Source organism: Mustela nigripes, chromosome 14, assembly GCF_022355385.1.
Source record: "Mustela nigripes isolate SB6536 chromosome 14, MUSNIG.SB6536, whole genome shotgun sequence".
Taxonomy (NCBI): domain Eukaryota; kingdom Metazoa; phylum Chordata; class Mammalia; order Carnivora; family Mustelidae; genus Mustela; species Mustela nigripes.
In genome coordinates, this window is record NC_081570.1 from 70,582,778 (window position 1) to 70,610,755 (window position 27,978).

General features: G+C 39.3%; 1 protein-coding gene across 4 annotated transcripts in view; it reads left to right on the forward strand.

The window, feature by feature from the left end:
- The first annotated feature begins 3,776 nt into the window (after positions 1 to 3,776).
- Positions 3,777 to 27,978, forward strand: part of SAMD13 (sterile alpha motif domain containing 13) — a 40,904-nt gene continuing 16,702 nt past the window's right edge. For 2 of the 4 annotated variants that reach the window (XM_059376962.1, XM_059376965.1), the window contains exons 1-3: positions 3,777 to 3,847; positions 8,606 to 8,690; positions 25,953 to 26,064. In XM_059376962.1, coding sequence (XP_059232945.1) covers positions 3,838 to 3,847; positions 8,606 to 8,690; positions 25,953 to 26,064 — 207 coding nt within the window. In that variant the 5' untranslated portion in view covers positions 3,777 to 3,837. Of the gene's footprint in view, positions 3,848 to 7,049; positions 7,222 to 7,338; positions 7,441 to 8,605; positions 8,691 to 25,952; positions 26,065 to 27,978 lie in introns of those variants that run through there. The other 2 variants (XM_059376963.1, XM_059376964.1) reach the window with 2 other exon arrangements.

Consider the following 27,978-nt stretch of genomic DNA (forward strand, 5'->3'; position numbering starts at 1 on the left):
TATATCTCATTAAAATAATTTCAAGTAGGATAGAATAAGCCATTTTTAAAAAAAAATGATTAAATGAGACAGCATAAGCAATGAAGTTAGTATTGCTAGTATGAATCTTCATATATCAAATAATATAAAATACACAACGGAAAACTTCAAGAAATAAAAAAATAAGTAAAAGAAATGTTAGGAGACTTTTCCCACAGTGTCCTTCCCACAAGGCTCCAAATGTCCCCTCATCTGTCTCCATGTTCCAGACTACCCCAACCCCTGAACTCTTCCACTGAGTCCTCTGGAATTTGTGATTCCTCTCCCACATCAGTTTTCATTGCTATTAATCTGGTTCAAGCCACTATTATTGCTTGCCTGGGTTACCGCAATTGCTCTTTGCCCATGCAGCTTTCTCCATTGCTCTCTATGATCCCTTCTAGATATAGCAGCCAGGATAATCCTTCCAAAATATGCCTGACCACGTCATATAAATAGCTGCCCATTTCATTCAGTGTGTAAGCCCAAGTCCTCGTTATACTCTCCAAGCCTTATATCACCAACCCAGTGGTCACCCTCAGTCCTCCTCTTTCTCACTCTGGCTTTCTCCAGTCCAGCCACACTGACATCCTGGCTGTTTCTTGAAAACTCCAGCCACACGCTCGCCTTGTGGCCTATGCCTAACTGTTCTCTCTCCCTGGAATGTTCTTTTCTCAGAAGTCCACACAGTCATTCCTTTATCAACTCCAAATTGTTTCTTGAATGTCATCTTCTCAATAAAATTTATCCTGATCATTATATTTAACCTTTCAACCAACACTCTCCTGTCTTCCCAATCTCCTTTATCCTACTTTATTTTTTCAAAACACTTTCTAATCTACCATTGAATTTACTTACTTAATTTATGTTTATTATTTATTGTCTGCCTCTTCCCACACTCACATTAGAGTATAAGCTCCACAAGAGCAGTAAAATTCTGATTCAATTATTTATGTAGCTCAAGTATCTAGAAAGGTGCCTAGTACATAAGGCACTCAAAAGATCACTCAAAAGATATTTGTCGACTGACCAATTCTCAGCCTTGTCAAACGTATGCCTCTTTTCATAATAAAAACAGGGCAATCTGCTCCTTAACACTGTGAAAGGAAAGTCATAAACTACCTACACATATAATTTTTTAAAAAATTCAAAGTGATGCCTTAACTGTAATATAAAGGAAAAAGTAAATGTGTGATTCATTATGGAACTGCTCAGGCATCCCTAAACTAAAAGACGCAATGAAGCAATCAGATGCCTGCATTCATCTGTGGAATCCCTGTGAAATGGACAGCCATTAAATGAACTGTATTGGTGATTCAAATTCCAAACACTGTATTGCCATTCAACGTACTACATTCCAGGAAAAGTCAATACATCTTATAACTATGTGAAAAACACTTTATGTTTATATATAAAAAGACTCTAGACTCCAGTAAATGTAAATAGCTTTTTCATCTACATGAATGGACAGTAGAATAATCAAGTCACACCAAATGCAGGAAATTCTTTGCTGTGCAGTACTAGCCTGGGCTCTGCAAGATACCTGGCATCTTTGGCTCCACCAACTACATTCCAGTAGTCCTCCCTCCCCAGTCCCTGGGACAAGCAAAATCACTCTGGTAAATTTCCAAAACAACTCCCGGAGGTAGATCCATCCCAGCAGACTGGTTCCGTAAATCCAGTAGCCTGCTTTTCTATTGTCATTGGCTACCTCTCTATAGCATTTGACCTGTTAATAAACTCCTCTTCACTTCTCCTTCCTTCCTTGGCTTCCAAGTCATGGCACTCCTGCAGCTTTCCCAATTTCACTTCTGCAGTTCCTGCCAGGTGTCATTGACTCTTCTCCTCCCCTTACCCATCTCCAATGCCCTTCCTTATTTATTTGAGAGAAAGAGAGAGAACAGGGGGAGGGACAGAGAGAAAAGGAGAGAGACTCTCAAGCAGACTCCCCGCTGAGCATAGTCCCAAGCAGGGCTCATCTCACATGACTTGAGCAGAAATCAAAAGGAGGATGCCTAAACAACTGAGTCACCCAGATGCCCCTGCCCTTCCTTTTCCCACTCCACGAGGTCTTCAACTCACTCTCCTAAGGAATTAATTCTCAAAGTTTCGTTTCTACACAGAATACCCAAGTCCACACTTCCAATTGACATTCTGTCATTCATACACAGAAAGCCTCAATTATACATGTCCAAAATTAAACTAGTCATCTTCCTCTAAAATTTGTTATTCCATCCATTGTACCTATCATCCATTTAGTCAATCTAGAAGTGACACTTATCTTTGGACCCTAGTCCTCAAGCCCACATTCAGTTGATTGCCCTGCTCCCTGTTCATTTTGCCTTGGAAGTGTCTCATATCTGCTCCCTTTCTATTACTGTAGTTTAAGCTCGTATTACCTGTGACTTAGAATACTGTCACAGCCTCTCAACTGGAACTTCAACTCCCATTTATCTTTTGATATTTCCACAAAAGGAGGTAATGATAGTATTTATTAGTATTTATAAATAACACGTTATTTATATTTAGTATAGTGGCGATCCAGTGCTCATTATATGCCAGCCACTATACTAAATGCTTCCCATCTCTTTTAATCTGTATGACCACATAATAAAGTAGGAGTTATTATTATTGAAATTTTAGAGATGAGGAAAAGAGGTATGGGGAAGTCAAATAACTTACTTACGTTCATAAAGCTAGCTCCAAAGTGACACCAGGATCCCAGCTCTGTCTGGCTTTTAAAATCCCCGTTGTTCTTTGCTTTTTGTTTGTTTGTTTGTTTCCCCTGATACAACATTTTCATATTGCCTCTAGTCTCATCACAACCTTCTAGTCAGTCTTTACACCCCGCCCCCATCCACCCCCATCCATCCCCCTCCCACACCATTTCTTTCCTCTTCCTCCCTCCATTATCCATCTACCACTTTTCCTTATTGATTCTAGCCTGATCACAATCTTCCATTCAGTCTCTATGCTTCCCGGTCCATTCTTCCCACCCATAGGTTCCTTGATTTTACTTATTTCCTTACTAAGGATTCACCCACCAGCTATTTCAAGAGAGTCCTTCAGGGCAGGCTCTTCTTTTACTGCGCCCACCACATCTGCCCAAAGCCCTCCTTCTCTCCCAGCTGCTGAAAGCAGGGTTAGAAAAGGAAATGAATAAAGCGGATACAAAAAACTTCCTGCATCTTAAGTTCTTCCCTGTCTAACTCAGTGTTGTTCTATCGTTTCAACAAAAGGAACCAAATGAAAGGTGCTCTGTGAACTGTGGAGTGCTCTGCAAACGTAAAGTGAGATATAGTCACCCTACCTTCGCATGCCCCGGGGTTCAGCTGAGTTACTCTGTGAACGAAAGCAAAGGTGTTCCAAGTGGAGCACGCCAAGTTTGTGCTCGGAGTGAAGGAAGAGTAAGGCCCCAAATAATATGAATTTGGCTCGGGAAATGTCTACTTGTCATTACCGCCCAAACCCAGCTTAAGAAGTTCAACAGGTCGTGAGCCAGTAAGACCGGGCAATAATGGTATTGGCCTGAACACCCCCAATTTAAAACTCTCTCTAGGAATGTTCCTTTCCCCCAGCTCCCTGGAGGTTTTAAGCTGTTGCAAAGGTCGTCCCTGACTTTCAAACGGCCCCCGCCCTGCGCCCTCCCTCCCCGACCTCTCGGCTTCCTGGTGGCCCCAGCCCTCGGACCCCCGCCCCGCCCGCCGGCGGAGGACTACAAGTCCCGGCGTGCCGCGCGCGCGCCCGGCCGGCTGCACCCGGGTTGGGCGCGTGGCGGCCGCCGAGCTCTGCGCGGGGGAAAGCCTCCCGGCGCCGGCCATGCGGGGAGGTAAGTGATACGCTCGTGCTGCGAGGGCACTGGGAACGCGGCCACCCTCTACCCTCTCCAGGATTAAAGGAAACGAAGAAAACCACAATAAAAACCGCCCTGCCCTCCCTCGTCACTGCTGTGTGTCCGGTGCTCCCGCAGCTTGTTGCACCCACGAGCGTGGAATGTGTCACCCTGGAGTGGAACTGGGGGCAGAAGCGTGCCGGGCTCCGCCGAGAGCTGCGGCTCGCCGGGGCTGCGGGGCCGAGCTCGCAGGATGGGACTGGGTGGTGGCACCGGCGCGGCTGGGCGCCCAGCGAGCGCCACACCCCCACACTCCCTTTCCACAGACGGGCTCCCCGGGGAGCCCCCAAACTCAAAGACGAACGGTTTCTTCTTGGAAGTCTTAGTCAGAAACTTTCCCCTCTTGTCGCCGGTGCCACCAGCGAGTCGTTTGTCTATCGGACGGCGCCGCTCCTCCAAGAGGCTTCCAGGCGTCCCCTCTCCTGCCTTCAGTCTTGCCCCACCGCTCGCTCTCCAGGCCGCTCCTCCCGCTCCCCTGAGACGCCCTTAGGGACGCGGTGAGCACGGCCCTCCCTCCGGCGACTTCTCGAGGTTTCTCCGGCAGCCACGTGGACCCAGGTCTGCACTCTGCGATGTGGGCTGGACACTCCTGCGGGCCGGTTCCCCGACGGGAGGCAGGGCGAGTGGGTCCCTTGGGACCCCGCCGGTTCCCGGGGTGGGGGCTGGAATGGGGGGAGTGAGTCCTGAACAATAAAAGAAGCTCTATCAGAGGCACCAGCTTCCCGCCCTTGCTGACTCATCTCCCCTCCTCAGCCCATTCTCAACTGTGCCCGAAAGTTCTGCTTCAGAATCCCAACACGAGGATCTCCCAAGTTATTCTAGCGCATCCCGTAATATCAGAATAATGGATCAGACGATCTTGTTTGTCTCTCTCACCCTACACTTAACACACTACACACCCGCGCCCATAAAAACGCACCGTGCACTCTACACACTACACACGCCACAAACACATACCATACGTATTACACACAGCATACACATCACATAAACATACATACATACACACACTTTGTTTATCCTACAGGCTGTATACACATACCATATACAATATACATACGCATCATTTTTATTAGTGGAGAAGAGAGTTAAATCAGTTTGTTGGAGAGAGTAAGGAGGAAGTGGGTGAGTACCAGTATATATACTTCTACCCACAAATGTCGATTTATTCCCAAGTTAGAAACTAGCTGATGAGTGAAACCTGCCCTTGTTAGAATTTAAAATGCTTTCTTGACTCTTTTTTTCCCCCATAAAATGGGATTGATTTCCTACATCATCTTCTGAAATCTTTACCGTTATCTAACAGGCAAACTTGATCACAGCAGAGGAGAGAGAAGGAGATGTCCTTTATGTGTAGGAAGAAAATCTTGGAGAAACTTCACAGAAACCTTCCTCCTGTAGGGGTGTTTAAGGAAAAGTTACATGTAACTAGATTTTCTTTGCCTCTCCTTTCAAGATTCAGAGCTGACCTGATTTTGTTCTGAGCCATTGGCTTGACAGTGCTGTTGAGACACGTTTCCCATCCATCCTTCCCCCCAGGACTCACACCCCAGCCCATCTGAATTTAGTTGGAGCACATTTCAGGAATTTCAGATCAACTCCCAAAGCATTATGAAATCTGTTGATGAAAGGGCTCTCTATCTCCAGAAGAGTTCATCATTTTGATCAGTGGTGATAAGACTCCCCTGTTTGACCAGACTCAAAAAAAATGGTCCTCAAAAATAAATGAACACTTAGAATTTGTCCCTAAATTATTGTTGTTATTATTATTGTTGTTTTTAGAATTTGTCCCTAAATTATCATTTGCTTTTTCAGAGGAGGAATGGTGAAGATGGGCAGAGAGAGCATTTGAAATCTTTCTCAGTCATGATCTTTCATGAAGTTGAACTTTTCTAATATCCTTCGTGGAATAGATGAGGGGGAAAGAAATTTGACTTTGAAATTCAGGTTGCAAATTTAGATTATAATTTCTAATCTTCTCCTAGGGCCCTTAAAAAATTATTAAAGAAAAGGGAGACCTATTACTTTCTCCTCAGTTCTTCCTGAGTTCTACGCAGTCATATAGCAACAGATGATTTTTTTTTTTTTTCTACAATCCCTCTTGGGAACCTGTATTCTTTCTGCCCTATCTTAAGTAGTTTAGTTGACATCTTGACTTAAAAGTGTCCAAATATTGAATGTTGTTTCTTTTGATGAAAGCTATGCATGCTTTCTGTGTATCTATGACATATTTGTGGAATGGGAATGTTTCCACTCAGCCGTGGTTTCAGCCAAGCAAGGGAACTGTGAGATTGGCCAGAGTAAATTAAAAGATCATGCCTAGTCTCCCTGTGCCACCTTCCCATTTCCTGAGTGGGGGGAGATACTATAAATTTGGAGATTGGCATAGTATCTTCTTTTTCATATGTAACTAATATAGGACGTGGTGCTCATGGATAGTGTTAGTTAGATTTGTTGAATTACGCTTTGTATGCAACTGGAATAAACAGTTAAGATTAAACCTCCCAGAACTAATTGTTTTTGTAGAATGAGATTTGTTTCATTTTTCATTTTGGCTGACTTCATATGGTGGGTTGAATGCCAAAATAAAAGAATGTAGGTGTTCTCAAAAGATCTGGTCATCCACTTTGCATCCTCTGAAATATGTTACTTCCTGCATAATGAAGAAAAGGATTTTCTGCTGGGCAGTGCTTTCCTTATTCTTAAAGAGATTGCTTAAAAGCCAGCCCTGAGTCTCTGTTAGGAAGAAAGTGTAACACAGGTCTGTAGCTCCTGAGTATTTACTGATTATAGCCAGTAGTGCTAGGTTCTTTCTCTTATTTTCTCTTTTTTTTTTCTTTTTTTTTTCTCCCATGGGGGAGAAAAATAGTTTTCAAAACATGACATTCCTGCTCAGAACAACAGCAAGGATCTATCATGCAGCAACCATGAAGGGGGTTGGGGGAGAGAGTAAATAAGAGGCTATCGATACTGCAGGTTTTTCTTTACAAGACAGGTGCAGGGAGAGTTCTGCAGTTCTTGGACTCCTGATTCATTCACTTCCACTAATTGTGCTGAAGGTAGTTAGCAAAAGTGAACAGGCACACTGTAGCTTTAAAAAGTCAGCCATGAACCAGAAGGCAGTTGGTGCAGCTTGTGTGTGATTCCTAACGTCATGTTGGCTGAGAGCCAGCCTGGTTTTATTTCACTGTGTCAAATTGTACCTCCTTATTGAATTCCTTTGCCAGCCTACTTTGTGAAAGAAAACATTGGGGTTTCTTTGGCTGCTCTTGATAAGCCTATAAAAAATGACATGTTTTAGTTGCTTCTAGGTAGGTTTTCTTTTTACTCTTCCACAAAAAGAAAATAATAATAATAATAATAAGACAATGTAGTATGGTGTTACAGAGTATCATTGTTAGTGTTTTGTTTTGTTTTGTTTTGTTTCTGAGATGCTTAGAAAATGGTGAATGTGTAACAGTTTCCAACTGAAGTGAAATCATTTCTTTTGGCATGGAGCAGCAGCACTATCTTCTGTCTACTCTGTAACGGTGTGTGAATGTATGTTAATATCTATATATATATTAAATGTTGGATTTCTCTGTGAATGATCTAAGTGGTTTAGCAACTGAAAGTTTGTGTGTGTGTGCGCGTGCACATGTGTGTGTATCAGAAGTGAAGATTATCCCACACTTAACAGTATTATTTGTTAATCATCTACTTCTCGAACAGTGATAAAATCTTGTGAATATACTAAATGATGCACTTGTCATGTCAGAGTAATCCCTAGAGAAGGAGTGCCGAAGTATAAAGTAATTTGAGAGGAAATGTATTTAATTTATGGCTTCAGCTGTAGAACAAGCACGTTTCAGAACTAGTTTTTTAAAGCAGTTTTGTTCATAGCTTTTTCATCTTGCTAATTGCATATTAATTGTGGAGGGTTTTTTATTTTTTCACAGTCCTCATCCTACTAAACAAAAAGACACAGTGATGGATGCTACTATATCTCCTTGGACATTTTGGTGATTTTTACATAAATCTAATGAGCTGCCTCCCCTCTCTTACACACACACACACACTCCCCAGCACCAACCTTCTGTGCTAAGGGATATCTGACATTTTTGTGAGCTTCCAGCTTTACCACAGCGTGGCCATCTCACAGACAGGTTTTGAGGCTTTCGTTGAGCATATGTGAGGTAGGGGAATACTTGCTGACAAAAGCTTTAAGTGCTCTTTTGCATTGCAATGAAAAAATAGAAGGTTTGTGAGTGAACAAACAAACAAAAAAATACAATTAAAAAAAAAGAAAAAGAAAAGAAATCCTAGCCCGTGGTCTGAAGGGGCAGGAAAAGGGTGATTGTTTATCTTGACTTTGACTCATTTATGAGTTGCAATGTCTTAAGTGAGAGCTTGGCACCCAGGGGAAGCTGTGCCAGTTCACACAGCACTTGTTTTGAAGGAGGATTCAATTTCATTTGTAAATGCTTATTGTCAAGGCAGGGAGTGCCAGTACAGATGAAAGCACCCCAATCCGTCTCCTCCAGTTCTTTAGGTTTAATCACATCTCTCCTATCGCTGAGGGAACTGGTGGTTTAAACAAACATACATGAACTGGTGTGAAGCTGTAAAAGGGACCACTATGTTTCCGATTCAGAATATATATTCTTCTCTCACTTTCTAAGAATTAAACACAAGCTTTTCTCCCTTATTGATTAGTTGCTGAAGTAAAGGAACCCTGCAGCCTTCCCATGCTATCTGTTGACATGGAAAACAAGGAAAATGGCTCTGTCGGTGTAAAAAAGTAAGTGAAACTGGCTTGTGAGTTCTGCTTCTGCAAACAACAGAGGGACTTGGTTTCTATTTTTATACTTCTTGCTTATCTACTACAATGTACTGTTTGGGGGTGATTTTGCGTGGTCTGCACTGGCCACCAGACTCCCTCCCCCTCTCCCCACAACCCCAGTTGCCTTTTTCTTTATTCCATTTCTAAGACAGAGATGTCTCAGGCATCAAACTGTGCATAAAGGGTTAGGGTGTCAGGCTTTGGAACAGGGACCATGGAGGATCTCAGCCCTGCATTCTGTATATTGAAACAAAAACACTGAGCAAACAGACTCTGCCTTCCAAGTCCATTGGCTACAAGGGTGGGGGCAGAATAGAGAATTTGAGTCTTTTTAAATAAAATCACGTCTATCAAAACTGAGACCTGTAGTAAAGGAAAGAAAAAAGCTTTAGTTAGAATACAAAGTTAAACAACTGTGTCCTACTAATTTTATGAACTGATCCTTGAATGTGAAACATTTCAGTACATAACATAGTGTATTTTCATGTCTGTTCTCACATTTGAAACTTTGTGGTGAATTATATGCTTGATTCTTTTAGAAGGGAAAATTTAGTTGCATTATGTAGCATATTCTGAAACATGCTACATATTTCAGGGTAACTTGTAGGATATCTGTGAGTATATAAAAAATATGTATATCCCTATTTAGATGTTATTTTGAAGCTACAACCACTTGGACTACCAGGAGAAAGTAAGTTCCAAGAGAGTGTTATTGTTCCATTTTTTCCACGCCATTTAGTTTAAAATTGCCTTCAACTTGAGCTTTGGAGAAAACTAATTAAATAAATAATGCATAGAAGTTAGGATATCTAAATGAGGGAATAGTGTGCTACGTGATTGTGTGTAGAGGGTATATTTTGCTTCACAGCAAAGTTACATTAAAATAAACTTAATAAAATCTGCTTTTAAAGATTCTTGGGTAGTGTATATATCAGTGCCATGATGGTATGTTTATCCCATTCTTGAAGTTTAGGGTTGGTAAATACCAGAGAAACAAACGAAAGAGATGCGCCTTTTTTTTTCCTTTATGAGTTAGATCAGTGCTCTCCAGTAAGTCTAGTACTTTGAACAGTGATGGAAATGTTCTTCACTTGCGCTGTGCAAAATGGTAGCCACTGGTCACACGTGGCTGTTTAAAAATTTGCAATGTGACTAATGTAACTGATAATTGAACTTTTAAGCAATTTTAAAAGTTAACAGCTTTATTGATATGTAATTGACATGTAATAAACTGCATGTATTTAAAGTATAAAATATGTAAGTTTTGATACTTTTATATGCCTGTGGAACCATTATCTCAATCAAGATAACCACCCAAATTTCCTTGTAACCCTTTATAATCTCTCCCTCCTATTCTTCCCTGCCACCATATCCCCAGGCAACCACTGATATACTATCTGTCACTGTAGATTAGTTTACTTTTTCTAGGGTTTTATATAAATGCTATTATTCAGAATGTACCTTTTTGAGGGGAGGGGGGGTGTGGTTTCTTTTACCCAGCATAGTTAATTTGGGATTCACCCATGTAATAGTGTCTATCAGTAGTTCATTACTTTTTATTACTAAGTAACATTTCATTGTGTAGATATACACCAATTTGTTCACTGTTTATCCATCCATTTGCTGATAGACATTTGGGTTGTTTCCATTTTTTAGGTATTACAAATAAAGCTGCTTTGACTCTGTGTACAGGTCTGTGTGGGGACATATGCTTTCATTTCTTTTGGATATATAGGAATGGAATGACTGGGCTATCCGGCAGGTATATATTTAACTTTTTAAGAAACTTAGAAATTGTTTTCTCAACTGGTTGTTATTTTAAATACCCACCAGCATTGTATAAAAATTCCATTTGTTCCATATCCTCATGTACTCAGTATGATCAGTCTTTTTCATATTTGATATTATAGTTTGCATTTTCATTTCCCTAATGACTAAAGATGTTGAGCATCTCATGTGCTTATTTGCCATCCATACATCTTTCTTAAGTAAAATATGGTCCAAATCTTTTGCTCATCTTTTTTATTGGGCTAGTTATTTATGTCTATTTTGTAGATAATTTTTGTATATTCTGGATACAAGTCCTTTATATACATGATTTGATAATATTTTCCAGTAGTATGTGACTTGTCTTTTCATTCTCTCTAAGGTGTCTTTCAAAGTTAGGAATTTTTAATTCCAATGAACTCAAGTTTATCAATTTTTTATTTTATGAATAATGTTTATCTTTTATTTTATTTTAAAGATTTTATTTATTTATTTGACAGAGAGAGAAAGAGAGAGAGAGAGAGACAGCAACAGAGAGAATGCAAGCAGCGGGAATGGGAGATGGAGAAGCAGGCTTCCTGCTGAGCAGGGAGCCTGATGCGGGCTCAATCCCAGGACACTGGGATCATGACCTGAGCCAAAGGCAGATGCTTAACAAGGGAGCAACCCAGACACCCCATCTTTTTATTTTTTTAAGATTTATTTATGTATGTATGTATTTAAGACTATGCACAGATATGTGAGAGCAGGGGTGGGGAGGGGCAGAGAGAGAGGGAGAGAGAATCTTAAGCAGGCTCCATGCCCATGATGGCCCAACAAGGGACTTCATCTCATGACCCTGAGATCATGACCTGAGCCAAAATCGAGTCACATGCTTAACTGACTGAGCCACCCAGGCGCCCCATGAATAGTCCTTTTAGTGTCATGTCTAAGAATATTTGCCTAACCTAAAGTTGCAAAGGCTTACATTTTCTTAGATTTGGGACTGTGAGTTTTGAGTAAATTTTTGTGTATGTTATAAGATAAAGATTAAATTAGTTTCTGTTTGTGGTGGTGGTGGTAGGGTTTTTTGTCTAAGAATATCCAATTATTCCCACACTGTTTGTTGAAATGTTCCTGCAACTTTGTTGAAAAATAATTGACTATATATGTGTGGATCTGTTTCTGGAATTTTTATCCCATTCATAATTTTGTATATATTTATGCCAATATAACATAATTGATAACTATAGCTGTATAGCAAATCTTGAAATCAAGTAGTGTTATCTATTTAACCTTGTTCTCTTTCAGACTTGTTTTGTCTCTCCTAGGTTCTTTGCATTTCCAAATGATTTTTAGAATCAATTTGTCAATTTCTACCAAAACAAAAACAAAAACAAAAAAAAACACCTGCTGGTGCTTTGATGGCATTGCATTGAATTATATAGATAACTTTCGGAGAATTGATCTAACAGTTTTGGGTCTTCCAACTCATTAACACAGTATTTTTCTCCATTTACTTAGGTCTTATGTAATTTCTCTCAGCGATGTTTTGTAGTTTCCCATCTGTATGTCATGCACATCTTTTGTCAGATATATCCCTACATAATTTTATAATTTCATGCTATTATAAATGGTATTGCTTCTTAATTTTAATATCCAATTGTTAGTTGATAGTATATAGAAATACTATTGATTTTTGCATATTGACCTTATACTCCACAATCTTGATAAACTCATTTATTAGTCTAGTAACTTTTTGGTAGATTCCATTAGATATTTAACATAGATAATTATGGGGGCACCTGGGTGGCTCAGTTGGTTAAGCATCTGCCTTCAGCTCTGGTCATTATCTGAGGATCCTGGGATGGAGCCCCGCATCAAACTTCCTGCTCAGTGGAGAACCTACTTCTTCCTCTTCCTCTGGTGATCCCCCTGTTTGTGCTCTCTCCCATTCTCTCTCTGTCAAATAAATAAATAAATCTTTTTTAAAATATTATATCTTGTAAGTAAAAAGAATCTAACATTTTCCTTCCCTATGTGAATGTATTTTATTTTTTTACCGGTTTTATTGCACAGAATAGGATCTCCACTAACAAGTTGCATAGAAGTGGTGAGATTAGACAAACTAGTTTTGTTTCCTGAGGGAAAACATTTAGTCTTTTTCCTATCTTTCATTTTCTATATGTGTCTCTTTTTTGACTGCCTTTAAGATGTTTTTCTTTATCATTGATTTTAAAGCAATTTGATTATGAGATGTGGTATAGTTTTCTTCATCTTTCTTGTGCTTGGAATTTTGTTTCGTTTTGTTTTTTGGCTCTATTGGCTGTTTTCATCAAGTTTAGAAGTTTTCCAGGCATTATTTTTTGGTTTCCCTCATTCCTCCTTTGGTGATTCCAATTATAGTGTATTTGATCACTTGATATGGTGCCACAATTCACTAATGCCCTAGGTTTTTTTTTTTTTTTTCATTCGTTTTTCTTTGTGTTTCGTTTCGGATAGTTTCTATTGTTTTGCCTTCAAGGTCTCTAATCTTTCCTTCTGAAATGTATAATCTATTGTTAATCCCACTCACTGTGTTTTCCATTTCAGACAATGTAGGTTTCATCTCTAGAAGTTCAAATTGGGTCTTATTTTTATATGATGATATCTCTGTTTAACATTTTTAGTCTTTCCTCTTGCTTCTGAACATATGAAGTATAGTCATTGTAACTGTTTCAGTGTCCCTGTCTACTAATTCTGTCATTTCTGAGTCCATTTCAGTTGACTGATTTCTCAGTGAATGGGTTATATTTCTCTACTGCTTTCCATACCTGATAACTTTTGATTTGAGTGTCAGATATTGTGAATTTTTATTTTTTTGGGTGCTGGTTATTTTTATAGGAATTATAAATATCCCTGATCTCTGTCCTGGGTGCAGATAGGTTACTGGGAAACAATTTTTGATCCTATTATGTCTTATAAGTTTTGTTAGCAGGACCACAGCTTCATTTAGTTTAAGGGTATTTTTCCCCACTTACTGAGGCAAGACCCATCTTTGTACTCTAGCCAGTGCTCATGAATTATGAGATTTTCCTCTCTGGTAGATGGAGACATGCACTTTTCCCATCCCTGCATGATCCCTGAGGATTGTTCTCTCTAATTATTTGGGGTGGTTCTTTCCCCAGACTCGGTTAGTTTCCTCACATGTATGTGATAATCATTGCTCTGCTGAGTACTTAAGAAAGCCTCTGTGCATCTCCAAAGTTTTCCTGCTGAGAACTTTCTCCGTCTTTAGGACTCTCCTCTGTGAACTCTTTCTTCAGGGAGTAGTGAATAGAGCTTACCTTGCTTGTTTTCCATCCCTTGGGAATCACTGTCCTCTATTACCTATGTCTAGTGTCTTGAATGTCATTCTTTTATATATTTTCTTCTACTTTTTTCATTACTTAGGCAGAAGGATAAATCTGGGCCTTTTTACTCCATCTTGCCTAGAAACAGAAGTACCAGTTAATTATTACAACCACAAATGGTTAGTGGTTAACCTAATGGACAGTGTAGAGTTAGATTATAATAGAATCCCAAAAGGCACAAGATTAGACCCTTACAGCTGTTTCTGAGATCTGCCAAAACTGGGGCTTGTTTTGCTTTCATTTTCTTTCCAGACATGGAAAATATAGTTGCTTTACTTGGTAAAGTACTGTTACAAAGGGTCATTTCCAAAGAAGTCTGGGATAATAACCCTTATTCACTGGCCACATACTTCTGATCAGAGCTTTAGTTTTGCAAGGATACTGTTTATGAAGTCCCTTCATATGTTTAGTACTTTTGTACTTGTCAATCCTCACAACAACATTTTAAGACATATGTTTTTATTCTCATCTTACAGATGAGAAAACTAAAGCTCCAAGAGGATGAAACCATATTATTAAAGTGGTATTTTACATGTTTTATACTAAAATTTCTAAATCCATTTTGTATTTTATCCCTTATATCTCAATTTGGAAATAAAATTTTCATTGGAAATATTTGATCTGTATTAGATTTCATAAGATTTACAGTTGAAAAAATAGACTTACATAATTCCAAGCATAGTTAAAAGTTCCAATAAATGAATCAAGTGCCAAAAAATTATTTTTGTATTATATGCATATACATTGACACAACTGGATCTTCTTTTTTGGAAGATTTTATTTGACTTTGAAACAAATGCATATCGATTTCAAAATGTCTTTCCAAATTAAATAAATTTACTAAAACTTATACCAACTAAATATAATTAATATTGAATTCAAAGTGGTGTTATATAAATTTATAAACAACTAAGTTTATCAATGTCAGTATATCAGTTTTCAAATTTTTCTTAAAATTGTTTTATGTTAGAAAAATGTAAAATTATTATTGCATACTATCATTGGATTGTATACTCTGAAAAATTTCAATTTCAAATTTTATGCCTGTCTGGCTGGGTCACAAATCAGCTTCTTTTTTTTTTTTCCCCTCCTCGGGGAGGTATAAACTTAGTTCATTCACATGTAGTGTGATATCAATGAGAAAATATAATATACTATGCCATTTTTTTTATCTTCATCGAAAATTTGTCAAGTACTCATTTGCTTTAATAAAATCTTGAATTAGAGCAATAGTAGATCTTTGTAAACTTCTAGGACTTATCCAACAAGCATTGGCAAAGAACACACATCATTATATTCCTTGTATTTTTCCCCCCATAATTCCATTATATGACATTGCAATGGCATTTCCAAATATATAATGATTATTTAACAATGATATACATGACATTTCAAGAGTCTGCTTTAGAAAACTGAACATGAATATCATACAGTAGAATAAAGCATTAAGGGGAACATTAGTCAGTTGTTTTAGAATTACATTAAACCCAGATTTTTTTTAGTTAATGTGGCTAAAGTACCATTATTAGAATAGAATTTAATTTTTCACATCTAGCTGAAATTCTTCTTTGGCAGATATAAAAGATTTAAAAATATTTATGTCTGAGTTCAATTTTTCAGGCCATAAATTGACAATATTTCTCCATAAATTTGGAAGTTTTTCAAGACAAAGCATACTTCCAGTATTAATTGGGCAATGTGTTTTATGTAGCACTATTCATAGAAAGCTAAAGAAAAGTAATTGTGTTTTTCAAATTTTGAACCAGTTGATATTGTTAAAAAATTTTGTCTTCAGGCAATTTTGGGGTGGCTTGACTGAAAAATATTTCACTTTTTGTGAAGTACCTTTTTAGTCTTTTCTCATAATATACTAAGAAAACTGAATATAACCAGATGTCTATGGAAAAATTTTTTTCTTTTTTGTGCAAGAATCCAAGCCATTTATAGCTATACAAATTTATAAGCTCGGATTCTGTTTGAAATCACTTCAAAACGTTTTGTTGGACATTTAATTTTTAATTCATGTGGCTAATAGCATTAATTCTTTTTTAGATCATTGAGAAGAAAGTTACCAAATTTACTATATATCTACTGAAAATGTCTTAATACTGTCCATTTTATTATCTTTATCTTTTTTTTTTTTTTTTGCATAACAAACAGCTTTTTTCCTTTTGCTCTGCTCCAGCAAATTGCAATTGCTATTCATTGTGAAATTTCCAGTATACTTTCAGCCAGCCTCTTTTTTCTTTTTTTTTTCCTCCAACCTCCCTTTTTCTTTACTGTTCTGGTTCTAGTGCTAGTTTCTGCATCTCCTTTCAATTTTTCATCAATAATATGCTACCTTTTTAAACTTTAAAAATTTATCCATACTTATCTCAACTAAAATTTATTAAAATTAAAATAGTTAAGAATGTCAACTTAATTACCACTTGTGACATACAAAGAGATTCTCATAACCTGAGCTGTCTGCATCAGACACATTACAGTGTTACATGAGTATGTAAGAAAACATCATTTGAACTGAATCAGTTGATACCAACTAGACTGGCTATATGTTTATGTATAATACTGGAGAGGACACAGGCATCTGATAGGAGAACTTTCAACAAATTAGCCTAGGTGATGCAGCAGTTAAAGTGAAATGCTGTCACACCAACAATGGAGCTGTGTTTTTTTTTTTTTTTAAGATTTTATTTATTTATTTGACAGAGAGAAATTACAAGTACACTGAGAGGCAGGCAGAGAGAGAGAGAAGGAAGCAGGCTCCCTGCTGAGCAGAGAGCCCGATGCGGGACTCGATCCCAGGACCCTGAGATCATGACCTGAGCCAAAGGCAGCGGCTTAACCCACTGAGCCACCCAGGCGCCCCTGGAGCTGTGTTTAACAGAAATGTATTTTATATCTGTTAAAGTTTTTACATTTAAATTTAAACTAATAGGGATGCCTGAGTGGCTCAGTTGGTTAAGCCACTGCCTTCGGCTCAGGTCACGATCCCAGCGTCCTGGGATAGAGCTCCACATCCATCGGGCTCCTTGCTCAGTGGGGAGCCTGCTTCTCTCTCTGCCTCTGCCTGCTGCTCTGCCTACTTGCTTTCTCTCTCTCTCTCTCTCTCTGACAAATAAATAAATAAAATCTTAAAAAAATACAAAAACAAATTTAACCTAATAAAAAGTAAATACAGTTAATAATTCAGTTCCTCAGTCAAATAGTAAATGCCCAATAGCTACATGGGACTAATGGCTACCATATTGCATAGGTCATTGCCAAGTGAAGCTCTTGCACACCTGCACCAGGAGAAAGATTACATGAATATGAAACTGAGGATGATGATTACCTCAGGTCAGGGGAGTGAGGGAAAATGGATGTATTTATTGTCCAGATCCTAACTTTTATTTTGCCTGGCGGGTTCATGGGTGTTTATTAAGTTTTGAAATAACTAACTAAATAACTAAGAGGGAGCCATTTTAATAGTCTGAACTATATCCTTCTACAGTTTGTATACAAGTACTTTCTGTATCCATATGTGTACACATAGTCATGTAATACAAGAATATACACAAACAATCACACATATATTCAAAGGACACATAAAATAAGCTGTTATTGAACAAATGGGATTATAGTATTCTCTTTTTGTGGATTGTAGATGCACAGATGTTGGATTAATCATAGACCTTGATACATGACACTCTTATCATTGTTCTACATTTGGACATGATGTTAGATCAATGTTAGAATTTTTACTAAATTCTAAAAAAAAAATTATAGGTATTTTGCATGTATGTGCCTATCTGTACAAATCATAAATATTCAATGTCAAATATATATTAATATATAATTTAATTTGATACTTATATATGTGTGTATATATATATATATATATTTTTTTTGCCATTCACTTAGTCTTGCTCCCTTTTTCAACAGTGGGCCTTTTTTCCCCTTCTTTCATTGTCTTCTAGAATAGAGGAGGAACCAATGCTCCCACACAATAGATGCTTATAATAAGTTAGCAGCTTTTCAACAGGAAGCAGTTTATTTCTCTTTCACCACCATGCCCCTCACCCCTCAGTGGGGAAGCTCTACTGCAATAGAAAACTCACAGTAGCAAGGTTTAGGAAGGGCTTTCTTTTAAGATTTTATTTATTTATTTGACACAGAGAGAGGAGAGTCCTATTGAGGGGAGGGGAAGAGAGAGAAGGAGAACCACACTCCCCACTCAGTGGGGGGCCTGGTGTGGGGCTCCATCCCAGGACCCTGGGATCATGACCTGAGCCGAAGGCAGAGGCTTAACCCAATGAGCCATCCAGGCACCCAAGGACTTTCAAAAGAAGCTACTTATTAATGTCATGTCTTTTCTTGCATCTGTATCTCACCATATCCTCTGCCTTTGCAGTTAGTGTATGGTTTCATTTTGAAGAAGGGATTTTTTTTTTTTTATTTTGGAACTAAAATTCCTTTTATAATTAGGAATGTGATACTTTTCTTCTTAATGGGTACTATAAAGTTTTAACGTGATCTAGTAGTATAATACTAACTTTTGAGAGTCTGTTACCTGTAGTAACTATTAAGCATTAATTTTTTGCCCATGTGAATTAGAGGGTTAGCAGGTGAATGGTAGATGTAAAATATTAGGGTAGAGTTAGAAATTATTATTAGCATTGCTAGAATTTGAAAACTCTGAACTTATTGTAGAATTATCAAAGAGACTTTTCTTATAACAGTAATAACAATGGCTATTCTTACTTTACCTCATTAAAAAAAAAAAAATCTAACAATGCATATGGGTACAACAATCCACCAGTCAGGTCTCCATCTCTAAGGGAAGCAGTCACATCTATGGTTAAATAAAGAACTTCATGGGATATAGGATACCTGGTTATTTGCTTGGAACACTTGCCTGGCTACACAGCAAAGGAAAAAGGGGAGACTTGTAGAAATAATTATGTGTCTGATCATTGGGTACATTTCGAAAGAGTAAAATGCATAAAACCATAGAGTCAGCCAGGCATATCATTTAAAGCATGAAAACAACAGGAGTTTCATCAAATCAAAATTCACAAATGTGCATTATATATGTTTTATACATGATCAGCCCTGAGGGGTTGCTGTTTTCTACATAGTGTCTGGTATGCTACAGTCATCCCTACAGAAGGAAAACCGAGTTTGTCTAAACAATAATGCCATACCTAAGTCCTTTGGCAGAGTGAGCTCTGTGCTGTGGCTCAGAACAGGGGGGGAAAGCTCTTCAGGTGGTCTTTGCATGGTGGTCCTTGTACTAACGGGGGTATGAAACACATGCTGAAACACATGTCTGTGCTTAGCCTGAATTTTGGTGTGACTTATATCTGATGATGAATAAAAAATTAATTCATTGCATGCTCCTGAGAGGAGTGTCCTTATTCAGGGGTCTTTTTTTTGTCCTACAAAGTTGAGAACAGGTAAGGAAGTGGGGGCAGTTATAGAAATCCCTTGTTTTCAGAAAGATAGGGTGGAGTGCTGGGGAGGCTTTCCCAGCAGAGATATGTCAAAGACAGAGTGCCGTGTGCTTCCAGAAGGGAGCCATCAGCCTGAAGTAATTTCTGTTACAGAGGAAAGAAGTGCAGGAAGATGTCCTGTCTGTCCCTGGGACTGCTCCTGTTGTTTCTTCTGATTCAGGGCTCCAAGGTCTCTCTACATCCCTAACACAGCCTGACTCCCCTTGCCATGGTGACTCTTACTTCTCTTCCTTTCTCTATCTCTCAATTCCTCCTGCTCCTTAACCACCCTCTGGAATAAGGCAGGTGACATATATAACCATAACCTTTTTCATCATTTAGCTGACTTGAGATTTTCCCCTTCGTGAGACAATGGGTTCCCAAGGCTCATCAAGTGCCTGGCAGCTTCAAATTAATTAATGATTGGAATAAAAGATTGGGCATATTAGGAACAGGACTTTTAACCAGTACCTTTAAAAATGACTAAGGATCTAATCTTTGGAAGCTGAACCACAGAGCTTTGAAGCGTAACCAAGCTGTGGATATGGGAAAATCCAGGATGTTGCCCAGTTGGATTTCAGTACAAGTTTAGAATGGGAAATAAGCCTGGGAAGTTATGTTTGAATCAAATTTCTGAATGCCAAGCTAAAGAATTTGAAATATACAGAAGGCTTGAAGAATTATTTGCTTTTTCAGTGTTTCCATTGCTTGAGTATGCTGCAGCTAAATGCAGACAACTTTTATTTATCAAAGTATTAAAAAACGAAAAATGTCCTGTCAAGAACCTTTGAATCATCCTTTCTCTTTTTTAGTCCTGCCTTTTAGCCAGATCCCTGCTAGATTGGTTGAAGGGAAAAGAAGAAAGAAGTAGAGATAAAACTAAAGCCTATTTAGTGTCTTCATTGTTAGATATGTCACAGGCCAAAAAATTAAAAAAAAAAAAACCCAGTATTAATTTATTATAGTCAGAATTATATTGCTTTTAGCCATAGGCTATTCTAAGATCTGGGCAAAGAGTAGTTTAATTTAATGTTGAAAATAAGTTATAAAGATCAAGGCAGTACAGAATTAAAATGCATTTCTGAGTGGTAACATTGAGAGTTACCTTTATAAAAGGAGTAACGTGATAAATATATCACTGTAATATATTAGCTAATGCCTAAAATAACTTTTGCTCTGAACTTTAAAGCAGAAATGCAATCAATGAGTATAATGGAGTTTTGAAGTCTCATGTGAATTGTATTTATCCAGTTTCCTTTTGGTCTCATCAACCTTCAGCATCTAGAATATCGCAAGTGCTAAAAACTATACACATGTTAGATTCTAAGAAAGAGTTTCAACTATGTTCCACCTGCCTTCACTAATGTGTAAAGGGGAAATGGAGACCTCAGCTGCCAGCGCTTAAAATTATAATATGTCAACATGAAAAACACTCACAGTAAGGTCTCCATCCGCATGTACCTGCCAAATTTGTTATTTATCGCATTTCTGTCCCAATAATTGTGTCTCTAGATCTCTTTTAAAGTGAGGTGATTGTTTAATTAAGGGATAATTGTTTCCCAGTGTGAATTATCCATGCATGATATAATTTTTACCAATATATGATGCACTTAACCCATATGCACATCGACTAAATGGTGATTGGGTTAAATGGAAACATTGGTTTGATTAGGTGATGGGATCATAGATAAATTTTGCCCTACGTTTCTTGCTAATTTTTTGTAATAAGTTAAAATACATACATATTTTTTAAAGATCTCATGCCTGGAAAAATATTCATGAATTTATCATCTTTATCCATTATATTTTAAGAAACATTTTTTTGCTATGATGATAGTGAAATAATAAATATCAAACAATAATGGAACTTATATCTGCCATCTCATTTCATCAGTGCAAAATTAACAGCTGCAACGGGAACCACCATCTGGAAGGTGTTTTAGACCGCACCATTTAAATTCCTTCTGGAATTTGACGTGTACAAGTTATAAGAAAAGATCTGGAGAGAACAGTCCATTTAAAAGGAAACAGAGTGTCTCGGTTTGCTCACAAATAGCAGTCCTTTAGGAGACGTATGGCTTTCTCAGTGGGGAAGGGTGACACTTAAATCCATCCTGTGAAATGCACTCATAATTTCATATACCCTCAGCACTCCATGCGCCCCCCCAACTCCCACTTTTAGGTTGCCCTTGATCATCGCCAGTTTTCTCCTTAAAACTGTTCACCAAAACCACTAGATGCCCAGCGAAATTATTCATCATACTTTAAAATAAACAACCTTGAAGTGACAACATGTGCCCACATGTACCTACCTCTGCAAGCCATCCCCTCTAAGGCTTAACTTAGGATGTGTTTGGAGCAGTAGATGCCTTTCTGAATTGCCCTTGAAGATCCCAAGTTGTCCTAATTAGCAGAACCTTTTGGGCCCTCCAGCAGGTGTGTCCTCAGTAGCACTTTTTCAGCCCTCAGCTCTAGTATCACTTAGAGTTAGCTGTTCACATGTCTGCTTCCCTACCCAGATCGCTAGCTCTCTGAGGGCAGGGACTATGCATTCCTATCCTTGTAACCCGGCATCCAGCCCTGGACTGAGAAGTCAGTAGGCTTAAATATTTGTTGTATTGAGGAGTTGATTGGAAAAGCATAGATTTGGAAGCAAGCATGTATGGAATCCAATCCCGGCTTTATCTACTATGTGGTTTGGGGTGAGTTTCTTAACCTTTCTGAGCCCTCGTTCCCTAAAAACAGGTTACAGTAGCCAATTGACAAGGAGTTAGGAGGTTGATCATAGGAAATGTATGAAGAGCATATTGTAGATTCTATATACTCTGGTTCTTAGTCCACAGGTGCAACGGAGCTTCGCTGTGCATCAGCAATGCACCTGAGACCTGAACTAGGTGCACAAGAGCTGAAGAGAGGAAGGCTGTCAGGCCTAAACTTAGGGTGGGTCAGTCACTAAATGGTTTCATGCCCCTCGTTTCCTCTGCTTGGGTCTCCTTACCCTAAATATGAGAAAGTGCCTAGTTTTTCATCGCTCCTCTTCTTCATGCCATACTATGAGCAGTACCGTAGTCTTTGTTCTCTACCGCATTGCTCATACTCAAGAATATTTCACAATTATGGAAGTGATGATGTCATATCCCAGCAGAATAAGAATCAGGAAAGCCTCTCATCCTAAAAGTACAATGTAGCATGCTTTGTTATTATAATTAGATAACTATTCTTTATGAGAAAAAGCTGTTAATTGGAGTCAGCCACAGGGAGAGTGGATTCAGATGTTTTCTGGGGCACTTAAAAGTATATCCGATGGGACTCCGCTCACTGCCAGAAGTGAGCTGATTAGGAAACTTAAAAGATGTGTTAAGGGATGCCTGGGTGGCTCAGTGGGTTAAAGCCTCTGTCTTCGGCTCAGGTCATGATCCCAGAGTCCTGGGATCGAGTCCCACATTGGGCTCTCTGCTCACCAGGGAGCCTGCTTCCCTTCTCTCTCTGTCTGCCTACTTGTGATCTCTGTCAAATAAATAAATAAAAATCTTTAAAAAAAAAAGATTTTTAGAACAATGAACTTCTTTCTAAACATTCTTTAAACCTACCTTAAGCAAGAGAGGAAAAGAAAATGGTACCTTAAAAGAACTGCCCAGTGTCAGCTGTTGATGGCCTGTGTTAATAGGATGATGGAAAAGTCCCAGCATGTGGGTAATTTTTCAAAAATCCATTTAGCTTAAAAAAAAAAAATTTAGGTTTGACTTTAAAATACATAGTAATGTGTGGCAGTGTTAGGGTGAAAGTAGTTTTTCCCCTGTGTATATTACCTGTTAAATGTTAGGTAGGGGTTTGTGTGTGTGTGTGTGTGTAGTAAGCACGCATATATATGAATGCATATGTACATGTGGACATGCATGTTTACAGATTGACAATCTCTAAGCTCAAAAGGGAAAACACTATTAACTAGTAAACTTTGCTTTTCAGTTAAAACATTGTGTTGATAAGTCATTGTTGAAGTGTGCCATTGATTGAAGGCTCTCTTGAGTTAAGATAGAGATTTGGTTTTGAAGGGGCGGGAGGTGGGAGGTCAGGGTACCAGGTGGTGGGTATTATAGAGGGCATGGAGCACTGGGTGTGGTGCAAAAATAATGAATACTGTTATGCTGAAAATAAAAAATAAATTTAAAAAAAAAGAGGTTTGGTTTTTTTTTTTTTTTAAGATTTTATTTATTTATTTGACAGATAGACATCACGAGTAGGCAGAGAGGCAGGCAGAGAAAGAGAGGAGGGAGCAGGCTCCCCGCGGAGCAGAGAGCCCGATGTGGGGCTCAATCCAGGACCCTGGGATCATTACCTAAGCTGAAGGCAGAGGCTTAACCCACTGAGCCACCCAGGCGCCCCAGGGGTTTGGTTTTTTAATCAAATATTTTAAGTTCCTACTATGAGCAAAACATTATGCTGGGGATGAGGCAGAGGCACAGCTTGTCCCTTGACTTTTATTTGAGGGTTTTCAGGAATCCTCAAAGTCTGGGCAATTTCACTTCCTTCAAAAGTAACATGAATCCTTTCCACTTTCACTAGCATGTTGAACCTCCTACCTATGCTTAGTTCTAGGCCCAATTTTCTTCTCACCCTCTCCCAAGACTTCAGTTGCTATCTAAAAATTCAATCTCCATAATGGATACCTCCAGCCCACTCATCTGTTTTGAGCACCAGACTCAGTCCCACATTAAATCTCTGCTTGGATGTAGATGGTACCCAAAATTCAGTGTATTCAACTAAACCTGGCAATGCCATCTAAGTGAAGTTACCACCATCCATCCAGTTCCATGACACTTCCATCTCCTTCATTCTCTATGTCTAGTCCACCGCTAAGTCATGCTGATTTTCTTGGATAAAAATCTTTTAAATATGCACACTTCCTCTCCTTGTCCATAGCCACCACTCTAGTCTGGATCACCATGATCTCTTGCGTGGATGACTGCAGCCGACCACCTCTCACTGGCACCCCTCCTTCCCCTTTGGCTCATCTCTAATTCTCTTTTTCAAAATGCAAATCTGATCAGGTCACCCCCTTTACATAAGGCCAGTTAGCAAGTTTTATTGCTCATAGACAAAAATCCAGAATCCTCAGTGTGGCCTCCAACACCTGCATGGCTCCCTTGACTGTATGTATATATTCCTGCTGAAGATTCTGGAATAAACTTCACCTGATTTCATTCTGTTAACTTCTGCCTTCTTTCTAGACCTTGCCCCGAATGAAACTCGCATGGGAATGCATCTGCTAGCTCCTTAAACTGCCATAGTTAAAACTCCTTAAACTGTCCTTTATAGCACTTACCACAATGTGCAGCTGTGCGTTTAGTTGTATGATTACTGATTATCATCTCTCCCCACAGGACTGTAGGTCCACAAGAGAGCAGACCATGTCTGTTCGCTCTTTAGTGTATTCCTAGCAGGAGAGTTGATAGGAGCTTTGTTCTGAAGGATTTCCCAAGCCAAGTTAAGCTATTTGGAATTCATCTTTAAAGCAGTAGAAGGGTTTGGTGGATTTTAAGAGGGGAGCAATGTGATTAGATGTACACTGTGGAAGAATCACTTTGGATGAGGTATAGATAAATCCAGACAAATACTCCTGAAAGAGAAATGAGGCAAAGTCACAGTAATGGTGGATCCTTGCCATTCTTTCTCTATTCTACTTTTCCTATCCTTCTTTTCTAAATCCAGTGAGATAAATTACTCATAGAACCTCTCAGATGCTTGGTCATCATATAGTCATGTGACTACTGGTTGAGTTCCTAAGTATATGCTTGACACTAGGAATAATAAGATGATTCAGGCCCAGTTGTGTATTCCCAGCCCACATCTCCCACTCTGATGGAAGAGACTGCTCAATAAGAAGAGAGTATGATCCAGCGTGGAAAATGCTGTAATGGGAGTTCAAATGGAGTTCTCGAATGCAGAGAAGATTATAACTAAAACAGTTCCCTGGTGGGGCCAGAAAATGCCCCACAGAGGAGGTGGCATGGGAACTAGGATGAACTAGGTAGGAATGGTGGATTGTATCAAGTAGACACAAATGAGGGAGCATTGTCAGTGTCTGGAATAGCACATGCAAAGGCCCAGAACTGTGAAAGGGCACAGCATACTGGAGAGTGGCTTTAGCTCTGTGATTTCACAGCTGTAGAGAGGATATGAGGCGATAGGAATCGGGAAGGTGGTAGGGGATGGAAAAAGACAGGTGCATGGGGGCCGTATTGTACAGGGCCTGGTGTTCTTAATTCAGGAGTATGAGTATCATCCTGTGAGTTGCCGGAAATCATGGAACCACTCTTAATATCTCTGGATTAAAAACCAATTCATGAGGAAGCACTTCATATGAAGGGTCTAATGGTTTATGAGGAAAACAATGACTGAGCCAATAAGAGTGACAATGTCCTGAGCCCAAGAAACACAAGAATGATTATGGTCCTGAGAGGAAAAGTGGAATCTGGGCCTCTGAGGGAAGAGAGGGCCACGAATCTAGCAAGCTGGCCAGGGCCTGCCCCTAGGAGACTGGGTAGTAAGCTGGGCCACACACTCTTGCCTGCTCCACTACTCCAAGTTTCTGGGTTTGTGTTTTGCAGTTCCATGGAGAATGGGAGGCCGCCAGATCCCGCAGACTGGGCTGTGATGGATGTCGTCAACTATTTCCGAACAGCAGGATTTGAGGAGCAAGCTAGTGCTTTTCAGGAGCAGGTAAGTCGGTCCAGAGAAACCCACAATGAACATAGTTACCTCTTCCTCGTGGCAGGCAGAGGGAGCAAGGAGGAAGAGGACCAGAGAGCAGTGAGGGATCTCTGAGGCTCTGCATGTCCTCTGTGTAAACACCCATCATGGTGGACCATTGAGGAGGGTGGGAAAGGGGAGAAGGAAAGTGATGAGCGATTGATTCCTTCCTGAGAGAGGGGAGCCCGATCCCTGGGACTCACTCTCTGCTGCAGGAAGGAGGGCTAACATTCATTTGCATCTGCATCTGCTGAAAGATGGGACGGCTCTACCTTCACCACAGACACACGAAAGCAGAACGTGAGAGGAAAGGGAAATGAAGGGCCGATCTGACTAGAGACAAAGAGCACTGTCCGTTACTGGTCCTGGCACCAACCGAGCTAGGAACCCCCCTCCAGTTTGTGTTCCAGGTGCTTAACAAGGTAGAGTGGAAAGAGTACAGGTTTAGAGTCAAATCCTATTTCTTCTAACTCTGTGTGACTCTGGGCAAGTTCCTATCTCTCTCTGAGAAAACTGGCCCAACTTGATAGGTGGTAGTGTGAGGATTAAGGGACTTTGTCTGCACAGTGCCTAGGGTAGGTCCTGCTACAGTGTTGATGTCCCCTGGACCCTCGGATCCAGGGTTCATATTGGAAGGAGGGAGTAGGGGGTCCCTCTCCATTATCTGGGTGATTCCTGATTCCCATTTTTTAGGCTGGGCCAGCTCTCTAAACATAGTGCCCAAAGGGGCTTTGACCATGAGGAAGCAAATTGAGGGGACATGTTGTGGTCCACACCAGACCAGCTCTGTAGGGAAACAGATCCTATCTCCCTATCAGTGAAGCCTGTAGTTTTCTAAGCATTACATTTACTTCTCCAGTTTTGTAATATAATTGATAGAATTATAAATTGAAGAATGTGTCTGGCTGCTTCTTCCGTATCCATTTAGCTCTCTCTTATTCTCTTAAGCTGGGTTTGGCTAGTGAAACTTTATATATATATATATGTATCTCAATCTCTAAATCTCCTTCAATATTTTCTTCAAACCTGATCTCTCTCTCTCTCTATATATATATATACACACACACATATATAGTTGTTGCTGTTGGTAATTTGGAAAATTTGCTGAAATAGCAGCTTAAATCACTTCACACTCACCAGAATAGCTAAAATTAGAAAGATTTATAAATTTAAACGTTAAAGAGAAGGTAGAACAAACACATTTTCCTTTATTGTTGGTGGGGATGTAAAATACTCATACATCTACCCCATGATCCAGCAGTTTAAATCCTGAGTATTTACCCAAGGGAAATGAAAACATATGTCCACAGAAGATTTATCCAAAATTATTCTTAGTGGCTTTATTCATAATAGTCCAAAACTGGAAGCCTAAGTGTTCATCACTGGGAGAATGTGGTAGAGTCACACAATGGAATACCACCCGTAATCCAAAGGAACAAACTAGTAATATGTAAAGCAGTCTGGATGAGTCTCAAAGTATCATACTGAGTAAGAGAACCCTAACAGAGGAGTTCATATTCAACAGTTCCTTCCTATCTTAGTCCATTCGGGCTGCTATAATGAAAAACTATAAACTGGGTGGCTTTAAGCAATAAACATTTATTTCTTAACAGTTCCAGAAGCTGGGGATTCCAAGACTAAAGAAACTATAGACTAGGTGTCTGGTGAGGGCCTGCATCCTAGACAACTGTCTTTTTGCTGTGTCCTCATATGGAGGAAGGGATGAGCGAGCTCTCTGGGGCTCCTTTTGGAAGGGCGCTAATCCGTATAATCACCTCCCAAGGGCCCTACCTTCTAACACCATAATCAATGATCTCTAATACCCCCTGGAGTATTAGAGATTACATTTCAACATATGAATTTTGGGGAGACATAAACATTCAG